This window comes from Protopterus annectens, chromosome 2.part1 (assembly GCF_019279795.1).
Source record: "Protopterus annectens isolate FY-2018-M chromosome 2.part1, PAN1.0, whole genome shotgun sequence".
NCBI lineage: Eukaryota > Metazoa > Chordata > Ceratodontiformes > Protopteridae > Protopterus > Protopterus annectens.
The window spans coordinates 336,889,347-336,910,794 of NC_056729.1; the positions used below are offsets into that span (position 1 = coordinate 336,889,347).

Here is a 21,448-nt window from a genome sequence, read left to right on the forward strand (position 1 = left end):
CTAGTAATATTGACAAGTGTAGGACTGATGGTGAGATATGCACATGGCGTAGTATGGTAAGGTGGGTTTGTGGTGTGATGAAAAGTGCGTGTCTGGAATGTGTCGTGGTGATAAGTAGTGAGGTGAGATTTATTATTTATTTATTTATTTATATCCAGTTTGATTACCGGGGAGGTCCACTGGGCTCAAGGAGCCCGTTTTCAGCAGAGGCCCGGGGAGAAAAGCTCCATATTACATAGTAAATATAGTATCAATTAAGCAAATTGTAATATTATATAGTAAAACTAAGCAAAGTATAGCAGCAAAATAGAAGAATACACATTACATACTTACAGATTAGAGAACAAGTAGTACAGAGTTTAAGTTGTACAGAAGATGTAAATCATCTGTGAATGGTATAAAAACTAAGATTTATAAGATGGAAGTAAATAAGATTAATACTCAGAAAAGGGGAGAATAAAGGTGGAAGGTACATTATGTACAATGAATGCATTCATGTAATAAGCAGGTTAGTTAGACAGAGATAGTAATATGAGTGTAATAAGAAGTGATAGGTGAAGCACGAGCATGTTATAGGTCTAGGAGGAGGAAACAGGATAACAGGAATTGCGTCTAATTGGATGGATAGAGTGAGGGAGTGTCAGCCTAGTGCTCAAGAGTAAAAGCACTGGGGGCAGGTGAGATATGGGGACAGGGTAGGGGAGTGGAGTGAGCCCGAAGGGCGAACAGAGCGGGCAGAGCAACCCCAGCATGAGGGATTCCAAAAAGAAAAGAAAAAAAGGAATCAGGAGCCAGGAAAGCTTTTTAGCTTACAGAAATCAAATGTTGCTAGCAAGCTCTTTATGGATGAGCACAGCTAAGGGAATTAGGACTGAACTAAAGGTTTGTTTTGGAATAGTTTTAACCTTGGACTCTGGAGCTCACCTGTTTGTATACAGAGGGAATAAGGAACTTGTACAATTAGTACAGCAAGTTCCTACCTAGTGGCCGACTTCATTAAAGCTCTCCAAGTTGGAAGCTGAATGGAGCTCAATGCAGTGGAGCTCACCTCACAATGATGGTCACAAAGTATGAGAAAATTGTTAAAGCAATTCAATGACATTCACCTAATAACTAATTCTACTGGAAGGCTTGAGTTTAAAAGTTGAGATTTCCCAGGGCTCATTTGAGCTTTTGCTGAAATTTGTTTCAGAACCGAAGGTGGGAGGGGGGCACGATCCCGAGGCTTGTAGATGGCCTGAGCAAACTGCAGAGAGAAAAAATAGAGTGTGAGCAGAAAGTGAATAGTACAGTTCTAGGAGAAATGGAGACAATTAGGAGAGTAAAAGATATTAGTCAGTCAGAGAGTGATGGAAGGATTATCAGAAAACAAAGAGTGGGTACAAGAAATGCTACAATAAGTAGGTACATAGATAAATGTCTGGGGAAGAGTAAAGAATAACAAAGAATAGGAAACAGTGTCTAGCCAGATAAATGTACCAAGTCTAACAGGTTAAAGTGGCACCATAGTCAGGGAAAACACTGGTTAGAATGTATAATAAATGCTGTGTTTCTGCTTTTCAAATAGCAAATAAACAAAATGTATGTTTCTGCTTACAAATACAAAGTATGTTTCTGCTTACCAAACCAGTTAGAACTGTAGTTTGATGAGATGCAGGTTAGAGTTTGCAACAAACACTGTTTCTGCTTTTTATGAACGTACCCCTAGCGGACTAAACCCTGCCACCGTATTAATTTTCTACAACATAAATACTCACATACAGCAATGAGAAACCTCTACTATTTTAAAGGAAATTTCTTTTTGCATATTTTAGCATTAGTTGTACCTTTAAAACTATTTCAGTAGAGAATCATGTACTATGTAGGTTGTTAAATCCTTACCTTTTCTTCTTCCCACTGGAAGAAGTTGCAGTCCTTTCGGTCTCTGCAAGCAGAGCAGGCATAAAATCTCCTTCCAGGCTCATGCTCTTCTCCCCTGCAAATCTTGGTAAACAAAAGAGTGGGCCCTATAAAACAAAGTTTTCAGAGGAATCCCAAATGAAAAAAAAACATAAACAAAACAGGATACATACATAGTATGCAGCACATTAAATCACAAAGAAAAAGAGAGAAAGAGTATAACTAACCAGTGCTAGCACTGCAAAATGCAAACTATTAACAGAATGTATAAAATAATCATAGATACAACAAAAACTATAATAATTTGCTTAACTAATTAAACTAGCTGTAACATCCAGAGGCAATTCAGGAGGCTGCCTAGGGCCCACAGATTTAGGCGATTCCATAGCCAGCCATTTCGCTTTTATCTTTTTACTAAAAGAGACAAATGGCCTGCAGAGGTCCTTCACAAACAGCTGTAGCATCAGTTCCAAACTGGGGGGTGTGGGGGTGTGTGACTGGTTTAGTGCACCCGCCTTCAACAGGCTGGTGTGACAATCAATTTGTGAGCTTTCTGGTCCTTACTGGGACAGATACCCTGTGAATCTTAAGCAGTATGGAGATAGCCGGTTGCTTGGAAAGGAGATGTCAGAGCATGAGGTAAGTTTTATTTATTTATTTTAATCCAACCTGACAGTCAACCAGATATTTTAGATGTTGTTAGTGTACAACTGTGCAGCCAGTGACAGAACAACAGCATGGCTTTTAACTGTCCCTGATTTTACCTCATATTTTTGTTTTCTTCACAGAATTTATGATGTTCTGTCAAATTGTTAGGGACTGCGTACCTCTCAAATGTCCATTCCTGATTTTGCAGGATGTCCCTGACTTTACCTTATAATCTCTGGTCAGTTTCTGCCAAATTTTGTGGTTTTCTAGCAAATCATTGTTTGAATTTCAGACTTCAAAACCTTAAAAAATGTTAATGATTCATGCTTTTGGTCTGTTACTGGAAACAAGTGTGGTTTTCTAGCAAACCAAGGACTGAAGTCATAAAATAATGTCAAACATTTGAGTTTCAGACGTCATCTCTTTCAGCAAATGCTTGCAAATGCAAAACCTGTTAGTCTAGCAGCTAATTATGTAAGAGTAGTATTTAAAATCTATCCCTAACTTTGAGTCTTTGTCCTCACATTATTTTTAGCTTTGCTGCTGATTACTATAATAAGATGGTGAAAGCTGCAACAGTCCATTGCCACCGAGGATGGGGGTTATATGCATACCTCTCAACTGTCCTGGAGTTTGCAGGATCTCCCTTATTTTGTCTCATGTTTTCAGGAAATTTCTTGTAAAATGTGAGATTTTCTGGCAAACTGTTGAGGATTGCAGTTAATGACAGACTTCATAGAATCAAACTTTGTATCCTTTAGAAAATGCATTCTTATGCAAAGCCAGTTATTCTAGCAACTAAGCATATAAAAACAATATTTAAACTCTGCCCCAGACATTTGGTTCTTCATTCCTCATTATTTTTGGATTTGTCCCCGACTATACAGGCAGAGAGATATGGTTGTGTTTTTATATAAAACTTTTTGAAATACACAGTGCTTCCATTATTTTATTTTATTAGTCTGATATCTGAGAAGCACACAGACAACAAAGCAGCTATAAATGGTGGGTATACCAGTTGTCGTACAATGTTCGACTATAGGCAATTCAGATCCTGTATCATAGCTCAAAAAGTTAGACTCATTTGTGGCCTGGTATTCCTGAGACAGTACACTGAAGGGATTTTTAAAAGTCTGTCATTTTCATTACACTCCAGGAACATATGTGCCCAAGTACATATTTCTTCCCCATCACACCTCCAATATCTGCCACCTACCGGAGGTAATTTTCTGTGGAGTCTGCTTAAGATAAAAATGTACCAACGCAAATACTTCTGGACAAAAATCCTAACTCTTCTAGAATTTGTTGCATATTTGGTAGCCATGCACATGTTTTCTATTGTTTGTTTGTGAATTGCTCATCTAATCTATCTTCTCAATCTTTTCCAATTTCCTCTGATCAATTTCTATACTTAGCATGCAATATTTTATATTCCTTACTAATTATCCCTTTAACAGCAGCTTCAGTTCTAGTTCATTCAGGATTCCCCTTATCTCTTTGCCTATACTAGGATATCAATCACTGATAGAGAAGGTAATCTCTAGTCTGCAATCCGAATGTCTTAATGGCCTCTTCAAATTCTATCACCCCCCCCCCCCGATTATTTGTTCCCAATACATTGGTTCCTTTGCCAGCTTCCTCCAGTAAATTCCAGACCCCTCTTGCATATTTTATGTATCCCTAATTGTAAACATCCCTATCGGCAAAACCTTATTTCTCCATTCATGTGTTGGCTTAGTTCATAGTATGCTGTCTGAATATAATATAATGTACGACTGTTGTTATTCTCCTTAAAGATCTGTGCCCAAAATCCCACTCTTTCCTTATTTCTTGAACTACCTCCTGCTTCATCATCATCCCTTTCCACTATGAATTGCAGCTTTATGCTTATGTTATATACGAGAGCCTCAACTGTGTAACTCTAAAACAGACTTTCAATCAGGTAATTCTAAACGTCCTTGTTCTATTGGAAAAATCAACTTATCCACTTGACTCTTGCCCCTCTTCCCCTCCCAGATAAACTCCTTCAACTCTATTATTTATTGCCCGCAACTCCTCTTCTGGTTGATAAAAATATGCCTGAATCATATATAAAACTAAAGGGACTAAAACATTTTCACTGCTTGTATCTTATTATCCATTTCCATAAACAAGAGCTTCCAGGTTCTCATTTTTTGTATTATCTTTTGTTTAGTCTCTTCCCACATATCCTTAGCTGCCACAACAGAATCCTTTTAACTCATACTCCTAAATACTTCATTTTATCATGTCTACATAAATATGGGTATTGCTGAACCAATTCATGCATGTGTACATAGTTTACAGCTACAGTCACAGCCTCTGCATTATCTTCATTATCCCCCCCCCCCCACCAAAAAAACCTCAGAATTGTCTTAGAATGTTCCACAACACTGATGTATTCTTTTCTGGTTTTAGCAGGTATAAAATAATATTGTCTGCAAATAAAGTCAGCTCTTCTGGCTTACCATATCAAGTATATCCCTGAATTTCTGAGTCCCTTATTTTCTTTGTCAGTTACTCTAAATATAAAGCAAATAACAAAGGTGAAAGAGGACACTCCTGCCCGGTTCCTCTGTTCAGAGTCACCTTATCAGAAAAGAACCCTCCCGCTTTAATTTTTGCCTCCAGTCCTTCACATATCCACAATTAACCTTATTATTGTGTAAGGGAATGCAAAAGTTTCCATTGCCCTACCCATAAAATCCTAGCTTAACTTGTCAAATGCTTTCACTGCATCAAGACCCAACAAAACAACAGTATTTTCCTTACATTCTGCTTCCCTCCAGATCATCACTCTTCTATAAATGTTGTCAAATGTTTACCTCCCCACCACAAAACCAGACTGATCCACATCTATCAATTTTGGCAAGACTTTTGCAATTCTTTTAGCCATTATACATAAACACTTTGTCATCATGATTTAGCATTGAAATGGGCATATACCAAGCTGATCTAATGGGTTTTACCATCTTTAGATATTACAGCCATCACAGATGTTCTTCATCTCACATTGCTGCAGTCCTTACACTTGGGTAGTCCGCTGTCCTCGGTCGGCCCGAATATCAAAGTATAAGGCTGACGTCGGTCAAGGCGCATTTGACTGACATCAGGACGTCAGGGTACAAATGCGCATGACCGACGTCATATCCTCAGTCTTTTTTTGCCACATGGTCCGATGCAGAAGCAGCGTTGCAAGTGCCGGTTGGCGTTCTGAAATTGTTCGATTTTGGAGTTTCAGACCGAGTCAAAGTTGGCTAAGTACCCCGTTGGGGAATATTTTAGTTTTTTCTTGCCTCAGTGGTTTACCGGATGTCAGAAAAAGTGAATAATTGTCTTTCTTGTGGGAAACAGATACCGCATAGAGACTACCATACTTTGTGTATTCCTTGTTTAGGGCCTGAGCACGACGTTGTTGGGTGTCGCTCTTGTGCTAGATTCAATAAGAGCACTATTAAGAGAAGATTAGATTGTGCCAGGTTAGTCTTCGGGAAGCGGTGTAATTATAAAATGCCGTCGGATGCTCCGACGCCCGCTTCTTCGAAGAAGCGCAAGGACAAAGCAGTTAAACCTAGGCTAGAGGAACCGTCAGTACCGGACGCCGGTTCTTTAGAGGTGTCGGTGGAGTCGGTGGTTCCACCGGAGGTTTCTTTGGGATCCCAGGGAGAGACTTTGTTATTGCAGGATGTGGCCTCTCAGGAGGCAGGCCAGGCTGATGGGGCTTCTCAGGTTACTATACTCCCCTCCCTGCCTAGGGTGGTTAGGCCCTCTCCTTCTGTTTCCAAGGCTTCTCCCAGGGGCAGGCCAAGTTTAGCTTCAGTTGGTGTTACCCCTAGCTCTTCAGGAACTGTGCCCAAGAAGCATATGCTTAAAATGGCAGAAGATTTGATTACTTTGATTAGGGGTTCTATGCCCCCTCCTGATAAGAGACCTAGGGTGGAGCCTGAGCTAGGGAGTTTTGAGCAGGCTTCAGATGTTTCAGAGTCTTCGGCTGAAGACTTGCAGGAGTACTCTCCTTATTCTGATTCTGATGTGGATGATTCTACTCCTTCTGCTTCTCCTCCTGAGGATTTTTCTCTTTCAGAAACTCTTCATTCCATGAGGGAGCATTTTAAGTGGGAAGGTCAGGACTTCTCTGATTCCAGGAAAAGGCTTAGGGATTTTTGTTTTACCCCAGCATAGGCCTTTGGCTATACCTCCTGTTTTGGATGTAGTGGAAGATGTTTCTACAGAGGCTTCTCTTAATTCTGATTCTTTGCCTCCTGCTCCTGTTAAACCGGATAGGTATTACAGGGTGCCTGAAGCTCATAAGTATCTTTTTAAGAGTCCTAGGGCGGACCCAGAAACTGTTAGCCAGGGGCCTAAAGGTGTTAAGGCTTCTGTTGTTAAGAATCCGGTTCCTGCAGACAAAGAGGCCAGGGCCTTGGATAGATGGGGAAAGAAAGTTTATACTTCTTCCACTCTTGCTATGAGGGCTTTGAATTGCCAGTTTCACATGTTGAAATACCAAAACTATCTCCTTTCGCAATTGAAGTCTAAGGTTGATGCTCTGGCAGAAGGTATTGATTGTAAAGAGTTGCAAGATTTAGTACATGTTTCTGAACAGGTGGGTAAGCATTCTTTGCAATGTGGTTTTGATGCTGTACAGGCCTCGTCTAGGGTGGCTGCCACTGGGTCAGTTCTTCGCAGGCACGCCTGGCTGAGGGATCAAAATTTATCTGAACATGTTAAAACAAGGATTTTAGATGCTCCTTTACAATCTGACGTGTTGTTTGGTCCTCCTGTTGAGGCAGTTTTAAAGAAAATGGAAGACAAGGCTAAGTCTATGCAGACTGTTAAAGATTTTTTGCAGGTCCAGCCTCCTAAGTTTAGTAGAAATTGGCCTACTAAGGGGTGGACGTATCCTTCTTATGATTCCCAGTCTAGGGGTAGATCTAGGCGTGGTAGGGGCAGAGCTCAAGGCTCTTTCAGGCCTAGAACAGGAGTTCTCCTGCACAGTCTTCGGGTGAGGGCAGGGGTCAGTCCTTTCGTAAACAGACCCAATGACCTACCTTTTCAGCTGCCAGAGCCTTCTCGTCTGGCAGCACCTTTGGGAGGAAGGTTGGCACTTTTCAAAGAAAATTGGAGTTTAATTACCCAAGACAGATGGGTATTGGATATCATACACCACGGTTACAGGTTTTATTTCCATACCTTGCCTCCTTTCAAAGGCATGCCAGACGTTCCTCCTCAACAAAGAATAGAGGCTCACAAGCAAGTTTCTCTGTTACTCCAAATAGGGGCCATACAGCCGGTCCCTATGCCAGAAGTGGGCCTAGGATTTTATTCTCACCTGTTCCTAGTACCAAAGAAGGGGAACACGTGGAGACCAATTTTGGATTTATCTACCCTCAACACTTATCTGGACATTCCCAAGTTCAAAATGTTGACATTACAGCAGCTTTTACCTCTGCTGGGCAAAGATCATTGGATGGTAACTTTGGATCTCAAGGAGGCTTACCTTCATGTTCCTATCAGACTAAGTTGCAGGAAGTATCTGCGTTTTCGAGCTGGGACTTCTCACTATCAGTTCTCTGCATTGCCCTTTGGCTTATCTACTGCACCCAGAGTGTTCACGAAAGTTCTGGCTCCAGTGATAGCTTTCTTCAGGCTAAAAGGAATACAGATCTATCCTTATTTGGACGACTGCCTCATTCTGGCTCAAGGAAGGGAAGAGCTTCTTCATCATTTGGAATATGTGATAGCAGTGCTAAGATGCCTGGGGTATTCTGTGAACGAAATAAAGTCCAGTTTAGTACCCTCTCAGGACATGTGCTTTCTGGGTGTGAGACTGAATACAGCATCCCAGATGGCCTTTTTAACCCCGGACAAACAAAAGAGTCTATCCCTTTACTTCCATCAACTATCTCATCAGTCCGGGCTGACTGCAAGGACAGTCCTTCAAGCCTTAGGGTTCATGGCATCTTGTATTCTGGTGCTTCCCAATGCCAAACTGCATATGAGGAAGCTGCAATGGTATCTCAAAATGTATGGACACAGCACTGCCAGGATCTGGACACTGTCATTCAAATAATACCTTGCATTCAAAAGGAATTTTTGTGGTGGGCTCAGGAATGTCACCTAAACAAGGGACTCTCTGTGACCCGGCCAGAGGCGAGTCAGATTTTAACGACAGATGCCTCAGACAAAGCTTGGGGAGCTCATCTAAATGGAAAGTGGATACAAGACAAGTGGCCTGCCAGACTACAACATCTACATATCAACCTGAAGGAGATGTTAGCAGTCCAGTTTGCATTAATAGCTTTCAAGGAGTTACTTCTTCCAGGGCAGGTGTTGATTCTAACAGACAACACAACTGTCATGTGGTACATCAACAAGCAAGGGGAACGATTCTTATCCTCTATGCAGGCAAGCAATGATTTTGTGGGAGACTGCTCTCAGTTTACAGCTCAATCTTCAGGCAAGGTTTCTGCCAGGAGCACAGAACTCCTTAGCAGATGTGTTGAGCAGACGAATTATGGGTCCCCACGAGTGGAAATTGGATCCTCATGTATTTCAGAAATTGACAGTGTCATGGGGAACTCCAGACATAGATCTGTTCGCTTCTCCACTAAACCATCAGCTGCCAAAGTTTTGCACAAAAAGGTTTCATCCCACAGCTTGGAGAGTGGATGCTCTTTCTTTCAATTGGAGCAATCTTCATGTGTATGCCTTTCCACCTCTGCCTCTCCTCCCAAAGGTACTTCTAAAGGTCAGACAGGACAAGCCAAGGATGATTTTAATAGCTCCAGATTGGCCTCGACAGCACTGGTACCAATTACTGAGAAGTCTAGTATGGAAGCCTCCATGGCCTTTGCCTTCGATTCCATACCTGTTGTCACAGGAGGACAGCCATTTGCTCAATGTCAAGCTTCACTCTCTGCACCTAACAGCCTGGCATATTCTGTTTTGAACCATAGTGGGCCTCCACTTCCTCAGCAAGTTTTGAATGTTATTTTGGAAGCTAGAAGGCCTAGTACAAGGAAAGTATACGCAGATAAATGGAAGAGATTTTTATTTTGGAGTGCAGCAAAAGATTTTGATGTTTCTGGGCCTAATTTGAGTGTGGCTCTTCAATATCTTACTGAGTTACTGGACAAAGGTTTGTCTTTCTCTTCTATTAAGGTTCATGCAGCAATTTCGGCTCACTATGATTGTGACCCACCATTGTTTTCTCATCCTTTGTTCAAGCAATTTCTTAGAGGGGCAAAGAATATAAGACCCCCGCGAAAAGCTCCTGCTCCTGCTTGGGATCTCAATTTTGTGTTGGAGAAACTCACTCTACAACCTTTTGAGCCTGCAGCTACTTCTGAGTTGAAATATTTATCATGGAAGACTGCTTTTTTGTTGGCCATTACCTCTGCAAGAAGGGTTTCTGAATTGCAGGCCCTTATGGCGGTTGAGCCATTCTTGATTTTCCATAAGGATAGGGTATCTTTACGTACTAATCCTTCCTTTATGCCTAAAGTGGTTTCTAGTGTGGCTTTAAACCAAACTATTCATTTGCCTACCTTTTATGCAAATCCCCAAAATAAGGGGAAAAGATTTTGCACACTTTAGATGTACACAGGCAGTTGCGATATTATTTGGACAGAACTAAAGGGTTCAGGCAGTCTCAGCAGTTGTTTGTTTCTTTTGCTTTGGGTTCTCAGGGCAAGCCTGTGTCAAAACAAACTATTTCTAAGTGGATTGGGTTTTGCATTGCTTTCTGTTATTCCCATCATGGCAAGGAGATTCCAGCTGGGATTAGGCCTCATTCCACTAGGGCTACTGCCACTTGACAGCCTTTTGAGGGGAGTGGCAACCAAGGATATTTTGGAGGCAGCTACTTGGAGTTCAGTGCATACTTTCTCTAGGCATTATCACCTACCACTTTACTCTAAATCCAGGGCTGGTTTTGCCACTGCTGTTTTGCAGGGCATTTTGGCAGCTCCTGCTTCCTTGTAGTTTGGCCATCCTCCCTTACCTCTGCTTTGGGATTCTACCCAAGTGTAAGGACTGCAGCAATGTGAGATGAAGAACATAGTACAGTTTTGTACCTACCATAAATGTAGATGTTCGAAGATCCACATTGCTGCAGTCCAATTTACCCTCCCTCCTTCCCTCTGTAGTTAGAGGTGGTTGTGTGGGTTGGGTTGTAAATATTGTGTATATTGTATATATTGTACATATTACTAGTGCAGGGGTGGTTGGTTGTTTGTTTGCTGTCTTTTGGTTTTGACCTTTATGTTTAGGGTCTTCTGACATCTGGGGCAAGAAAAGACTGAGGATATGACGTCGGTCATGCGCATTTGTACCCTGACGTCCTGATGTCAGTCAAATGCGCCTTGACCGACGTCAGCCTTATACTTTGATATTCGGGCCGACCGAGGACAGCGGACTACCCAAGTGTAAGGACTGCAGCAATGTGGATCTTCGAACATCTACATTTATGGTAGGTACAAAACTGTACTTTTTCTTCCAGGACGCTGCTGCTTCTCCTCCTTTTAAAATACTGTTAAACAAAACCTTCCAGATCTTTATAATTCTCTTTACTCCTAGCTTTTAAACTTAGTCAAAGAATACCATCTATTCCTGGAGAATTTCCTGTAGATTGGTTATACATGAACATTTTTCTCTCATCTCTCTTATCCTAACTGTTAGTAACAGAGCCTTATATACCTCTAACCCTGGCATATTTAATTTTTCTAACTATTTCCATTTGTACTTTTTCTTGAGTTCCACATTTATCCGTTTTAATAAAAAAAAAGCATTTAGTCAACTGAGAATCCACAAAAAGTAAAAAACGCTGTATGTCACGAACTCCACCAAGAATGAACCAAAAGGTTCTGGAGGCAGAGCTCTCTCAAACCAAGATTGGCACAGTCAGTCAGATGGAAAAGGTAACCACCCACACCACAAATCCAGTCTCACACAAACCTATTGCATCTGCATACCCAACACATAAACACACAAAAACATGCTCGGAGGCTCTAAATAAAAATCTGCCTAAACAGCAAAGACCTCCTAAGCAGATATCCAAGCAACAGCCACCCCTCAACAATACCCACAAATCACATATCTCACAAAATCAGTGTGCCTCACAGTCACAGCCGTTAAGGCCAAACAACACACCAAATACACTTGTTATAGGGGACTCTATTGTCCGGCACACTGATGTCCCGCTCACCAGACTGAACAAGGAGAAGTTCACTGTAAGCTGCCTGTCGGATGCCAGGATCTGCCACATAACGCAAGCACTCAGGTCACTCCAAAGGAAGTACAAGTATGACCCCCGTCATTGTCCATGCTGGTGTGAATGACTTGAGATGTACCTCCCTGGACTACATGAAAAAGAGACATAGAGGAGCTCTCTGACCATGTAGCCCAGGCTGGTATGACCCTGACCTTGAGTAGCATCTTGCCCTCACCAAGAATGATGCCACAGTATAAAGACAAAATTATCAGTTTCAACAATTGGCTAAAGTATTGGTGTCATTCAAAGGGGATCCAGTGTCTGTCAGCCTGGGATGACATGCTCGACAAGCCACGTTTTTCGCTTAGGGACGGCTTGCACCTGTCACCCTTAGGCTTTCATATACTGGCCAAGGCTCTTGCCACCCCCATAGTGCCTTTTTTAGGCAAGGCTCAAAGGACAAACCCACCTCCATAGACAATCCAAAGATAAAAAAACTAAAGGTGATGCTACTCAATGCCAGAAGTCTAAACCTCAAGATGCACGCACTCGAGACTCTCCTCAGTATGGAGAAAATCGATGTCTGTGCAGTAACAGAAACCTGGTTCAAGGCTCCTGAGAGCATCCCAGCACTACCAGGTTATAACTTATACCATGCGTTTAGGCCCCAAAACTCGGACCAAAGCACAAAAGGAGGGGGAGTATCTATATTCATCAAAGATACCTACACCTCCAAGTTAGTGGCACTGCACGAAGCATCGGAAACCATCCATGTGCAACTAACAGCTGGCAAAACTGCCTTTCAGTTTGTAGCCTGCTACAGAACACCCTCCCTATTACAGGAACCCCACTTGGCATTCCTGAGAACACTGGAGAATATGAAGGCCTCTCCAAACACTATGTTATTGGGTGACTTCAACTACCCAAACATTGACTGGGAAAACTACTCAAGCCCAAACACCCTCGCCCAACGGTTCCTTGAATTTATAAACTCTAACGCAATGGAACAACTGGTCACCACTCCCACAAGAGGGAACAACATATTTGACCTGGTCATCACCAACACGGGGACTCTATGTTCTACACCAGAGGTAAACCACTCATTGGTAAGATCAGACCATAAACAAATTTCCCTGGACATCCATATCCTGTCCCCACCCCCAGCCAAGGAAATCACTGTAAAGAATTTCTCAAAAGCCAACTTTGCACTTCTCAAGACTGAGGTGGAATCCTTCAAAGCCCCTGAGCCAGAGGGTAATACAGCCCAATCCTTTACAAATGCATTCTATGAGCACCTGCAGGAATGCATGGATCGTGCTATCCCAAATAAAACCAAGACTCACTCCACCAAAAACAGGAGACCGGTCTGGTGGACCCCGGCCATAAATAAGCTATACAACAGGAGGAAGAAGCTACTACATGACAGAGCAAAATCCCAAAAAGGGAAGGCATCTCTAATCAGTATTAGCAAGAAACTTCGATCCGTCATAAAATCATCAAAGGCCAGTTTCGAAAGAAAAATTGCCCTAGACACTAAAGATAATCACAAGGCCTTCTTTAGTTATGTCAGGAACATGGGCGGAAACTCCCATATATGGTCTGAATTGTTGCATAACGGTACAAAATATACCGAACCCACAGACATAGCCAACATCCTGGCAGACAGATTCAGCGCAAACTTCTCTCCCCCTTCCCCCCCAAAGGAGCAAACGCCTATCCCAACTGAATGTAACCTCCCTGACATCACAGATGCACAGGTGAAAGCTGCCCTCTCCAAAGCAAAAAACACAGCATCTATGGGACCGGACAGTGTCCCAGGCTGTGTCTTACATGAGCCCCAAGAAGAACTGAACCCTCACATTAAGTCACTGTTCAAACTTAGCCTTACTACAGGATATGTACCCAAAGAATGGCGTACAGCTACAGTGGTCCCACTCCACAAAGGTGGTGCCACAACGTACCCCGGAAACTATCGCCCCATAAGCCTGACTAGTCTGGTCTGTAAAGCTATGGAGCGTATTATCAAGGAACTCATAAACAAAGACATTGGGAGCCTCCAGACACTGGACCCTACCCAATTCGGCTTTGTTAAGGGCAAATCTTGCCTCTTAAACCTAGTTGATTTCTTTGAAACAGTTACCAAAGCCATAGATGAGGGCAAGGTAGTCCACACAGCCTACCTGGACCTCACAAAAGCCTTCGACACAATACCTCACTCGGGCATCATAAATAAGCTTACCAGCTTAAATATCAACCCCTATATCACAAGATGGGTTGCAAACTGGCTCAGAGATAGAACCCACATGGTCAGAATGGCAGGTGCCATGTCCGAATCCAAACCAGTTACAAGTGGCGTCCCACAGGGCTCAGTTCTGGAACCTCTCATGTTCGGTATATACTTCTCTGAGGTTCAGGCTAACATGGGGGGATTATGGCTGACAAAGTTCGCAGATGACTGCAAACTGGGGGCTATAATCGAATCTCTAGCTGACACAAGCATCCTCCAAAAGGGTCTCACAGAGACGGATGCTTGGTGCCAGAGCCACGGCCTCAAGCTAAATGCTAAAAAGTGCATAGTCATCCCCTTTGGGAAAAACAAGGTGCCCGCAAATTACCACATAGGTGGTAATCCATTAAGTACAGAAGAACTAATTAGAGATTTGGGGACCAACGTAGATAGTAATCTCTCCTTTGATAATCACGTTGCCAAAGTGGTTAGAAAGACCTTCTATATAGCCCACCTTATCACGAAAGGGTTCGCATCTAGATCAAGAGAGGTCATTGTGCCCCTCTACTTGTCACTCATCAGGCCCACAATTGAATACAATGCCCCTTTTGGGATGTACCTTACCAGACACCTGCAGCAACTGGAGAGACCCCAAAAGTACCTCACCTTGAGGATCATGGGCTACAAACAGATGTCCTATGCAGCTCGACTAAAGAAACTCCAGTTCTACTCAGTTGCTTACCGCCTACTCAGAGGCGATCTATGCCTGACGTACAAAGCCATGTCAAACCCAGAATTAATGGACATGCTCCACCTCAAAAAATCCAAGTCCCTTAGAGCTACACGCTCCAGGGACCAAAACCTCAGCACAAAAATAAATAGGACATGCTGGAGGGACAGATTCATTTCCCAGAGGCTACTCTTACTCTGGAATAGAATCCCAATTCATGTTAGACATAGCCCCTCGCTGACCCTCTTCAAGCGAAATTTGGACGCGTGGATGGGAAATCGCAAATTCACCCCTGGGATCTCTCCTGTGTCCCTGCTAGACAGAGGCACAGTAAACTAATCTTAAAAGGGTACCTTCTGTGACCTACTTTACAGAGGCACAGTAGGCTAATCTAATAGGGAGGCGGAAGCCAAATACACTCTGACTAGGCTTATAAATGCCCTAGGGCAGATAGCCTAGTATCTACCTATGAACCTAAAAGGTGAATACGTTAAAAACACTCTTTATTGCACATACGCCATCAGATTAAGTGCTTTCATCCACTAAAAACGTGGACTTCATCAGAATACTCAGCAGTTAGCATTACACATTTAAATACCCTGCATTTTGGCACCAGTCACTTTTTGATACAAATTATACTTCCTTTAAAGTGACCGTGACCTCAAACGTATATGACTATACCCATATTTACACAAACACGACCTAAAAATACAGAATAACCATCTTAAACATAAATATACGTTCCATATAATATGTAGACTATATCAATGCAATCTTCATCATAAAAAAACAATTGATAAATATATACTGAATATATTTTTAAATGCATAAAATGCAAAATGAAAAATATAAAATTGTATGAAAGTAAAAACCAACGTATTTAAAATAACATGTTTAGAATACATTTGCATATAAAATGTGCTTAGGTTTTTACTAACAATATGGGTTTAATAGATATATGGTCATTCAGACCTGGTAAAGTGGAGGCATCTGTCAGTAATTGCCATTTTACCTCTCTAACCCAAAATAGTTTTAAAATTACCTCCTCGAGGGTCTGTTCTAACTTGATCTAATATTGCAAACTTAAAAGTACGGCCATTCTCACATTTTTCTACGTGTCTAAACAGGGCATTATTACTATCCTTTCTCCTAACACAATACATATGGTCATAAATTCATCTTTTAAGACATCTCTCTGTTTTTCCTATGTAGTAGCATGGGCATGCCATGCACTTTGCCATATAGACAACCATCTTTGAGTTACAATTTCCTTGCTTAATGGATATCCTGGTTTTATTCACATTCTTCAGGATAATCCCATCGTCTTCCAAAATAGCGTGGCATGTTTTTTCAATACGTCCATACCTCTACCTATACTGCCCTGTTCTAAACTTTGCTTTATATTACAGTCCATCTTATAAACAAACAATGGTTTCTCTCCTACAATATTTTTGACTTCATTATCTGACATCAGGATGTTCCAGTTTTGAGTTAATATTTTTTTTTACTTGGTTCACATCAAGTGCGTATTGTAATATACATGCTCTCTGATAGTACCAGTGTCCTTCGAAACATCAACTACTTTCTCACCCCATTCAATACCTAAAAGAAGTGGAAACTTGTTACCCCATTCCTTCATAACATATTTCCTAACATCATCCAACATGTGTTTCGGATATCCCCTTTCACTAAATAGGGAAGTGATTAATTCTATGTCTATTTCATCAACCATATCCTTATATGTAGAAGTCATTTGGGCAGCCCTTATACACTGTCCTTTAAAAATATTCCTCAATTTCCGAAGATGGTTGCTAAAAAATTCTAGGTAACTATTGGAAAATGTGTTCTTCTATATATACATGACTTAAAGCCACTAGATTCATTAGATATGCAAGTGTCAAAGTATGATATTCCCTCTATATTAGATGTGTGAGTGAATTTCAAAAATGTACTGGTACCATTTATATACTCTATGAATAATTTCAAATCTTCGTGGGCACCATCCCATAGGATAAATATGTCATCCAAAAATCTGGAGTAATGTTGAATGTGCTTGGAAAACCCACAGTTAAAAATGTGGGTGTCCTCCCAATCAAGCATGACCAGGTTGGCATACATGGGGGCACAGGCAGCCCCCATGGCTACCCCCCTGGCCTGCCGATAATATTCACCCTCAAAATAAATATAATGGTGGTCCAGTACAATAGACATACACTCCAGAATAAGGTTGACATGGTCCCACTCCAAATTACCATATTTTCTAATACTACTACAAAAACCCTCCGACCCCTGCTGTTTGGGTATACAAGAAAAAAGATCAACTACATCAATAGTAGTGTAAATTAATCCCTCTTTCCAAAGGTTGGGGGTGAGACCACCCAGGAATCTTTAACCATACGAGGTATTTTACCATAGTTGTGTTTCAACCAATTATCAATGGCTACACCAATCGGAAATGTTTTAGAGTGACTTCCAGAAACAATATGGCGGAAGGGGGGGGGTTACTGATGCTTTTATGAATCTTAGGTATTCCTACAATGGTAGCTAACATAGGATAATCAACCTTTAAAAATGTATAAATGTCCATGGTAATCAGATTGTCAATTAAATATTCTTCCACATACATATCTATACGTTGGTACGCTATGTGAATTTCACTGACAGAAACTGTTTCGTAATTACCATACATGTGAAGTATCTCATACATTTTAATAATATATTCCATAGCATCACATCACATATAAACCCCACCCCCTTTTATCTGGTTTCATCACTCTAATACAATGGTCTTCTTTACGTTTCCTAAGGGTACTACATTCATCTTCAGATAAATTATTTTTAAATTTTCTAGCTTTAATATTTTTCTGCAATCTATAAATATCTTTCATGACCATATTTTCATACACTGCCACTCGCGGGTATGAGGGTGGAACATATACACTCTTTTTCTTCAGTGTCTTAGTGTCAGTAACCTGACCTTTGTCCTGAAACATAATTGCCAAGTTAATTTTCCTTAAAAACAATTTAATCTCACTTAAGCAATCTACCAAATGAAAGCATGTTCTGTGTATGTATTTCATTCCTCTAGATAATAACATAAAATGTGTAGGACCTAACTCTAAATTAGTATAATTGTAAATTTTACAGTTATTCAAGCTTCAATTTTATTTTATCCCACTCCCCAGCTATATTTTCTGAAGAAATTCCTATCTTCCCTAACAACTCCTGAATAATAACCACTACCTGTTCCTTTAAATAGTCTGTGTTTAACAGACAGGTGTGGAAGCGACAGGGTCTCATTTTTATTTCATTGCCCTGCATTCTTGTTTTAGTAGTTATAGGCATGTGATCTGAATAGTTATTGGATAAATATCAAAATTTTCAATTAAATGAACATGCTCCTGTGAAATAGACTTTGTCTAACCTAGCTTAGTTTTTGTATCTTGGGGAATAATATATAAATTCTCTCCAATATCCTACTACTTAATTCACATCTTCCATACCAAACATTTCCATACATTTCTTCAAACATTTACACTCTTTTCTTATATTTTGTCTTACAGGCCCCTAGATACCTTCTCACTATTCCAAATCAAATTCCAGTCCCCACTATAAGTAATATTCACTACTGAAAGCTGATCATTTCTCCCAGAATTTTCTTAAGCTCCACTATAGCAGTTTTATGTGTAATATAAATATACGCCAGCATAATCCTCCTCCCTTGCCAACAGCCCATTACTATTCAGATCTACCATTATCATCTTTTCCCCCACTTCTACCACTATTGGAGCTAGTCTACCAAATATAAGAACTCCCCTTTTCCTTTGTCCCAGATATTCTGCTGAATAACCATCCCAAAATCTTTGCCTTATCAAATTCACATGCTGAATTCTTTCCAAATGCGTCTCCTGTAGCACAGCAAAATGCACTCTGCATTTTTAATATAGTTGACTACTCTTTTTTCTTTTTTTCTATATACCTGTAAGCCCATTCACATTTAAAAATAATATGGAAAGCGTCATTATAAGACATTATTATTCCTACATGTTATGTATAACTCCCTGCTGAGTATCTATAAATAGCAGCCGATGCCATTGCCTACCCCATCTCGATACTAATCGATCGAACAATAGCAGAGGCCAAGATCCCTTCTATTTGGAAAATATCCTATGTAATCCCACTTCACAAAGGAGGTAGCTCTACTGAGTTATCCAATTATAGGCCAATTGCAATACTATCCCCACTTGCAAAAATTATGAAAAAATGTATCCATAGAAAAGTGATGCATCACCTAACTCAGAATAACCTCATGGCAGATTCCCAGCATGGCTTCCAACCTCGCCACAGCACTACTTCCGCCCTTCTAGCCTTCTCCAATACCATAAACCATAATTGCAATAACATATCCTCTGCCCTCTTCTTGGATTTCTCCAAGGCATTTGATATGGTGGATCATCAATTACTAATCCACACCCTGAAAACTTTCAGCCTAGATACTACAGTCATTCAATGGTTCCAATCTGATCTGAATAACAGACAGCAGGTTGTCCTTTGACAAAAAGAACTTTCTAAACTCCTACCCAACCCAAAAGGTGTACCCCAGGGATCCATACTAGGGCCCCTTCTATTCTCCATCTTCATTAACAACCTCTATTATTCTGCTATCCCTAAAGTCAACTGTGTCCAATACGCTGATGACTCCACCCTGATTTAATTGGCCACATCTCCAAATGAACTGTGATCAGCTACACAAACCACCTTTAACACAATTTAAAATTGGCTTTCTGGTTGTCTAATCCTAAATCCCTCCCCCCCCAAAAAAAATTTGCTTTTCTCACCAACACATAGGTCTACTGAATGCACTTTTGACATTACATCCAACAATGGCACATTAATCTCCCCAGACTCCTCTACAAAACTGTTAGGGGTTATCACTGCTACCAATCTTAAATTCGACTTGCATGTTAATCAAGCCATTAAGATCATCAATAAAAAACTAGGCTCACTTTACAGGATAAAAGCCTTCTTAACCCCTCCTGCTAGATGTGCCTTAGCTCGCTCTCACCTACTTTCAACTCTTCTGTATGCATCCCTGAAACTCTTCAATCTAAACAAATCTGTCCTTAAACTTTCTATCTCCTATAACCATATTGCCAGATTTGCCACCGGCTTGCCTTATAGGACTCATCATTGTACTCACCTAAACCAGCTTGGGTGGCTAGAATTACCTAGCTTGATCCAGTATAACCTTATCATTACTGCCTATAAAATCCTTTACAATCCAGATAACACTGCTGCTCTTAAAAATATTATCACCCCCTATCACAATCCTTGACCTCTTCAATCCTCTAATAAATTACTAGTCCAGACTATAAAAACTAATAACTCCCCTGGTGACTCTCTCTTCGAAAACTCTGTAGGCAGATCCTGGAACTCTCTCCCATCTTAAATTACTTTGCTCAACTCCCTGAGTCAATTCAAGACTAGACTCAAACAACATCTGACACTAAACTGGCTATGTCGATGCAGCAAACCGGATTAACTCTCCTTGACAATGAGACAAAAACAGCATTTTTTTAGCTTACCAGTGGCACTATCCTGACCTTTACCTTAACTCTATATGTATTTAGGTATGTAACCACTGTATATATTGCATCTGTAACTTACTGTATGAGGTAATAACAGTATTTCTAGCTAACGTGTGTTACTTAATATTGAACTACTCTAAGGATTTTCTTTAACCATGGCACATTCTATAATTTGCCTTTGAATGTAACCTCTGTAAATATTGTATCTTAAACTTAACTGCTTGCTGAGATATGTTAACTATTGTAATAACTGTACTTTTTTTTAAATCTAAATTGCCGACCTTGGAGCTTTGCTCCTGGGCCTCCACTGAAAATGGACATGTATCCAGTCGGACTATCCCGGTGAACAAATGTAAAATAAATAAATAAAATAAATAACTTTTAAAAAAAGGTCTAGTTTCAGCTTTTGTATTACATGCATACACTGTCTGGCAGGTTGATCTTTTATACATTTGTTTCTTTCATACCCATTTAAAGCTATGTCACATCTTACAAGACTCTGTGTTTTAATGTAAACCCTCAAACAAAAAATAAAAAACACACCATCAGAACACTCCCATAAACCTATTAGCTTAATAAAAAAATACATAAAACTATGTACATCTTCCAATAATGAAGTTTAACCCTCCTAATAGGAGCACTTCTCCCAGATTGACAGCAGCATTCAAAGGCTTGAACTGACCTATAATGAAGGTTATCCATGTTTTGATGAATGGTACAGGTGTGCTTCTACTCACACAAGTGCTGTATTTTTTGTCTTATCTTTATTCCACTCCCAGATGTAGAAAACAACCTGAATGGTTATGAAAACATTGGCTTTTAGCTATTGAGAAAGAGTATTTTGTTTTTACTACCCTTATCAGCTGGTCTTTATAAAAACATGAGAACCAGATATGCAGTTGCCTTCAGCTACAAGCTTCTCATTGTTGCACTGTGAACATGTATTTGCTGGAAGAAAACTCTGCATTAAATTCAGTGTTCTTTTATTTAATTGCTTCCCCTTAAAGCTTATGAGATCAAGCAAAGGGCCTTAACTCCAGTCGTTCCCCTTATGCAAAAGAAAGAAAAAGCATATAAAATTTACTTATATCATGCTCTTCTGTCCAGGCTTTCATCATTTTACA

The 21,448-nt window shown here is 40.6% G+C and overlaps 1 protein-coding gene across 1 annotated transcript in view; it reads right to left on the reverse strand.

Moving 5' to 3' along the window:
• The window catches only part of ZCCHC4 (zinc finger CCHC-type containing 4), a 1,048,879-nt gene that overhangs the window by 995,066 nt on the left and 32,365 nt on the right, over positions 1–21,448 (reverse strand). The window contains exon 2 of the mRNA XM_044062164.1: positions 1,882–2,006. Within this exon, the coding sequence (XP_043918099.1) occupies positions 1,882–2,006 (125 nt within the window). The remainder of the gene's footprint in view (positions 1–1,881; positions 2,007–21,448) is intronic.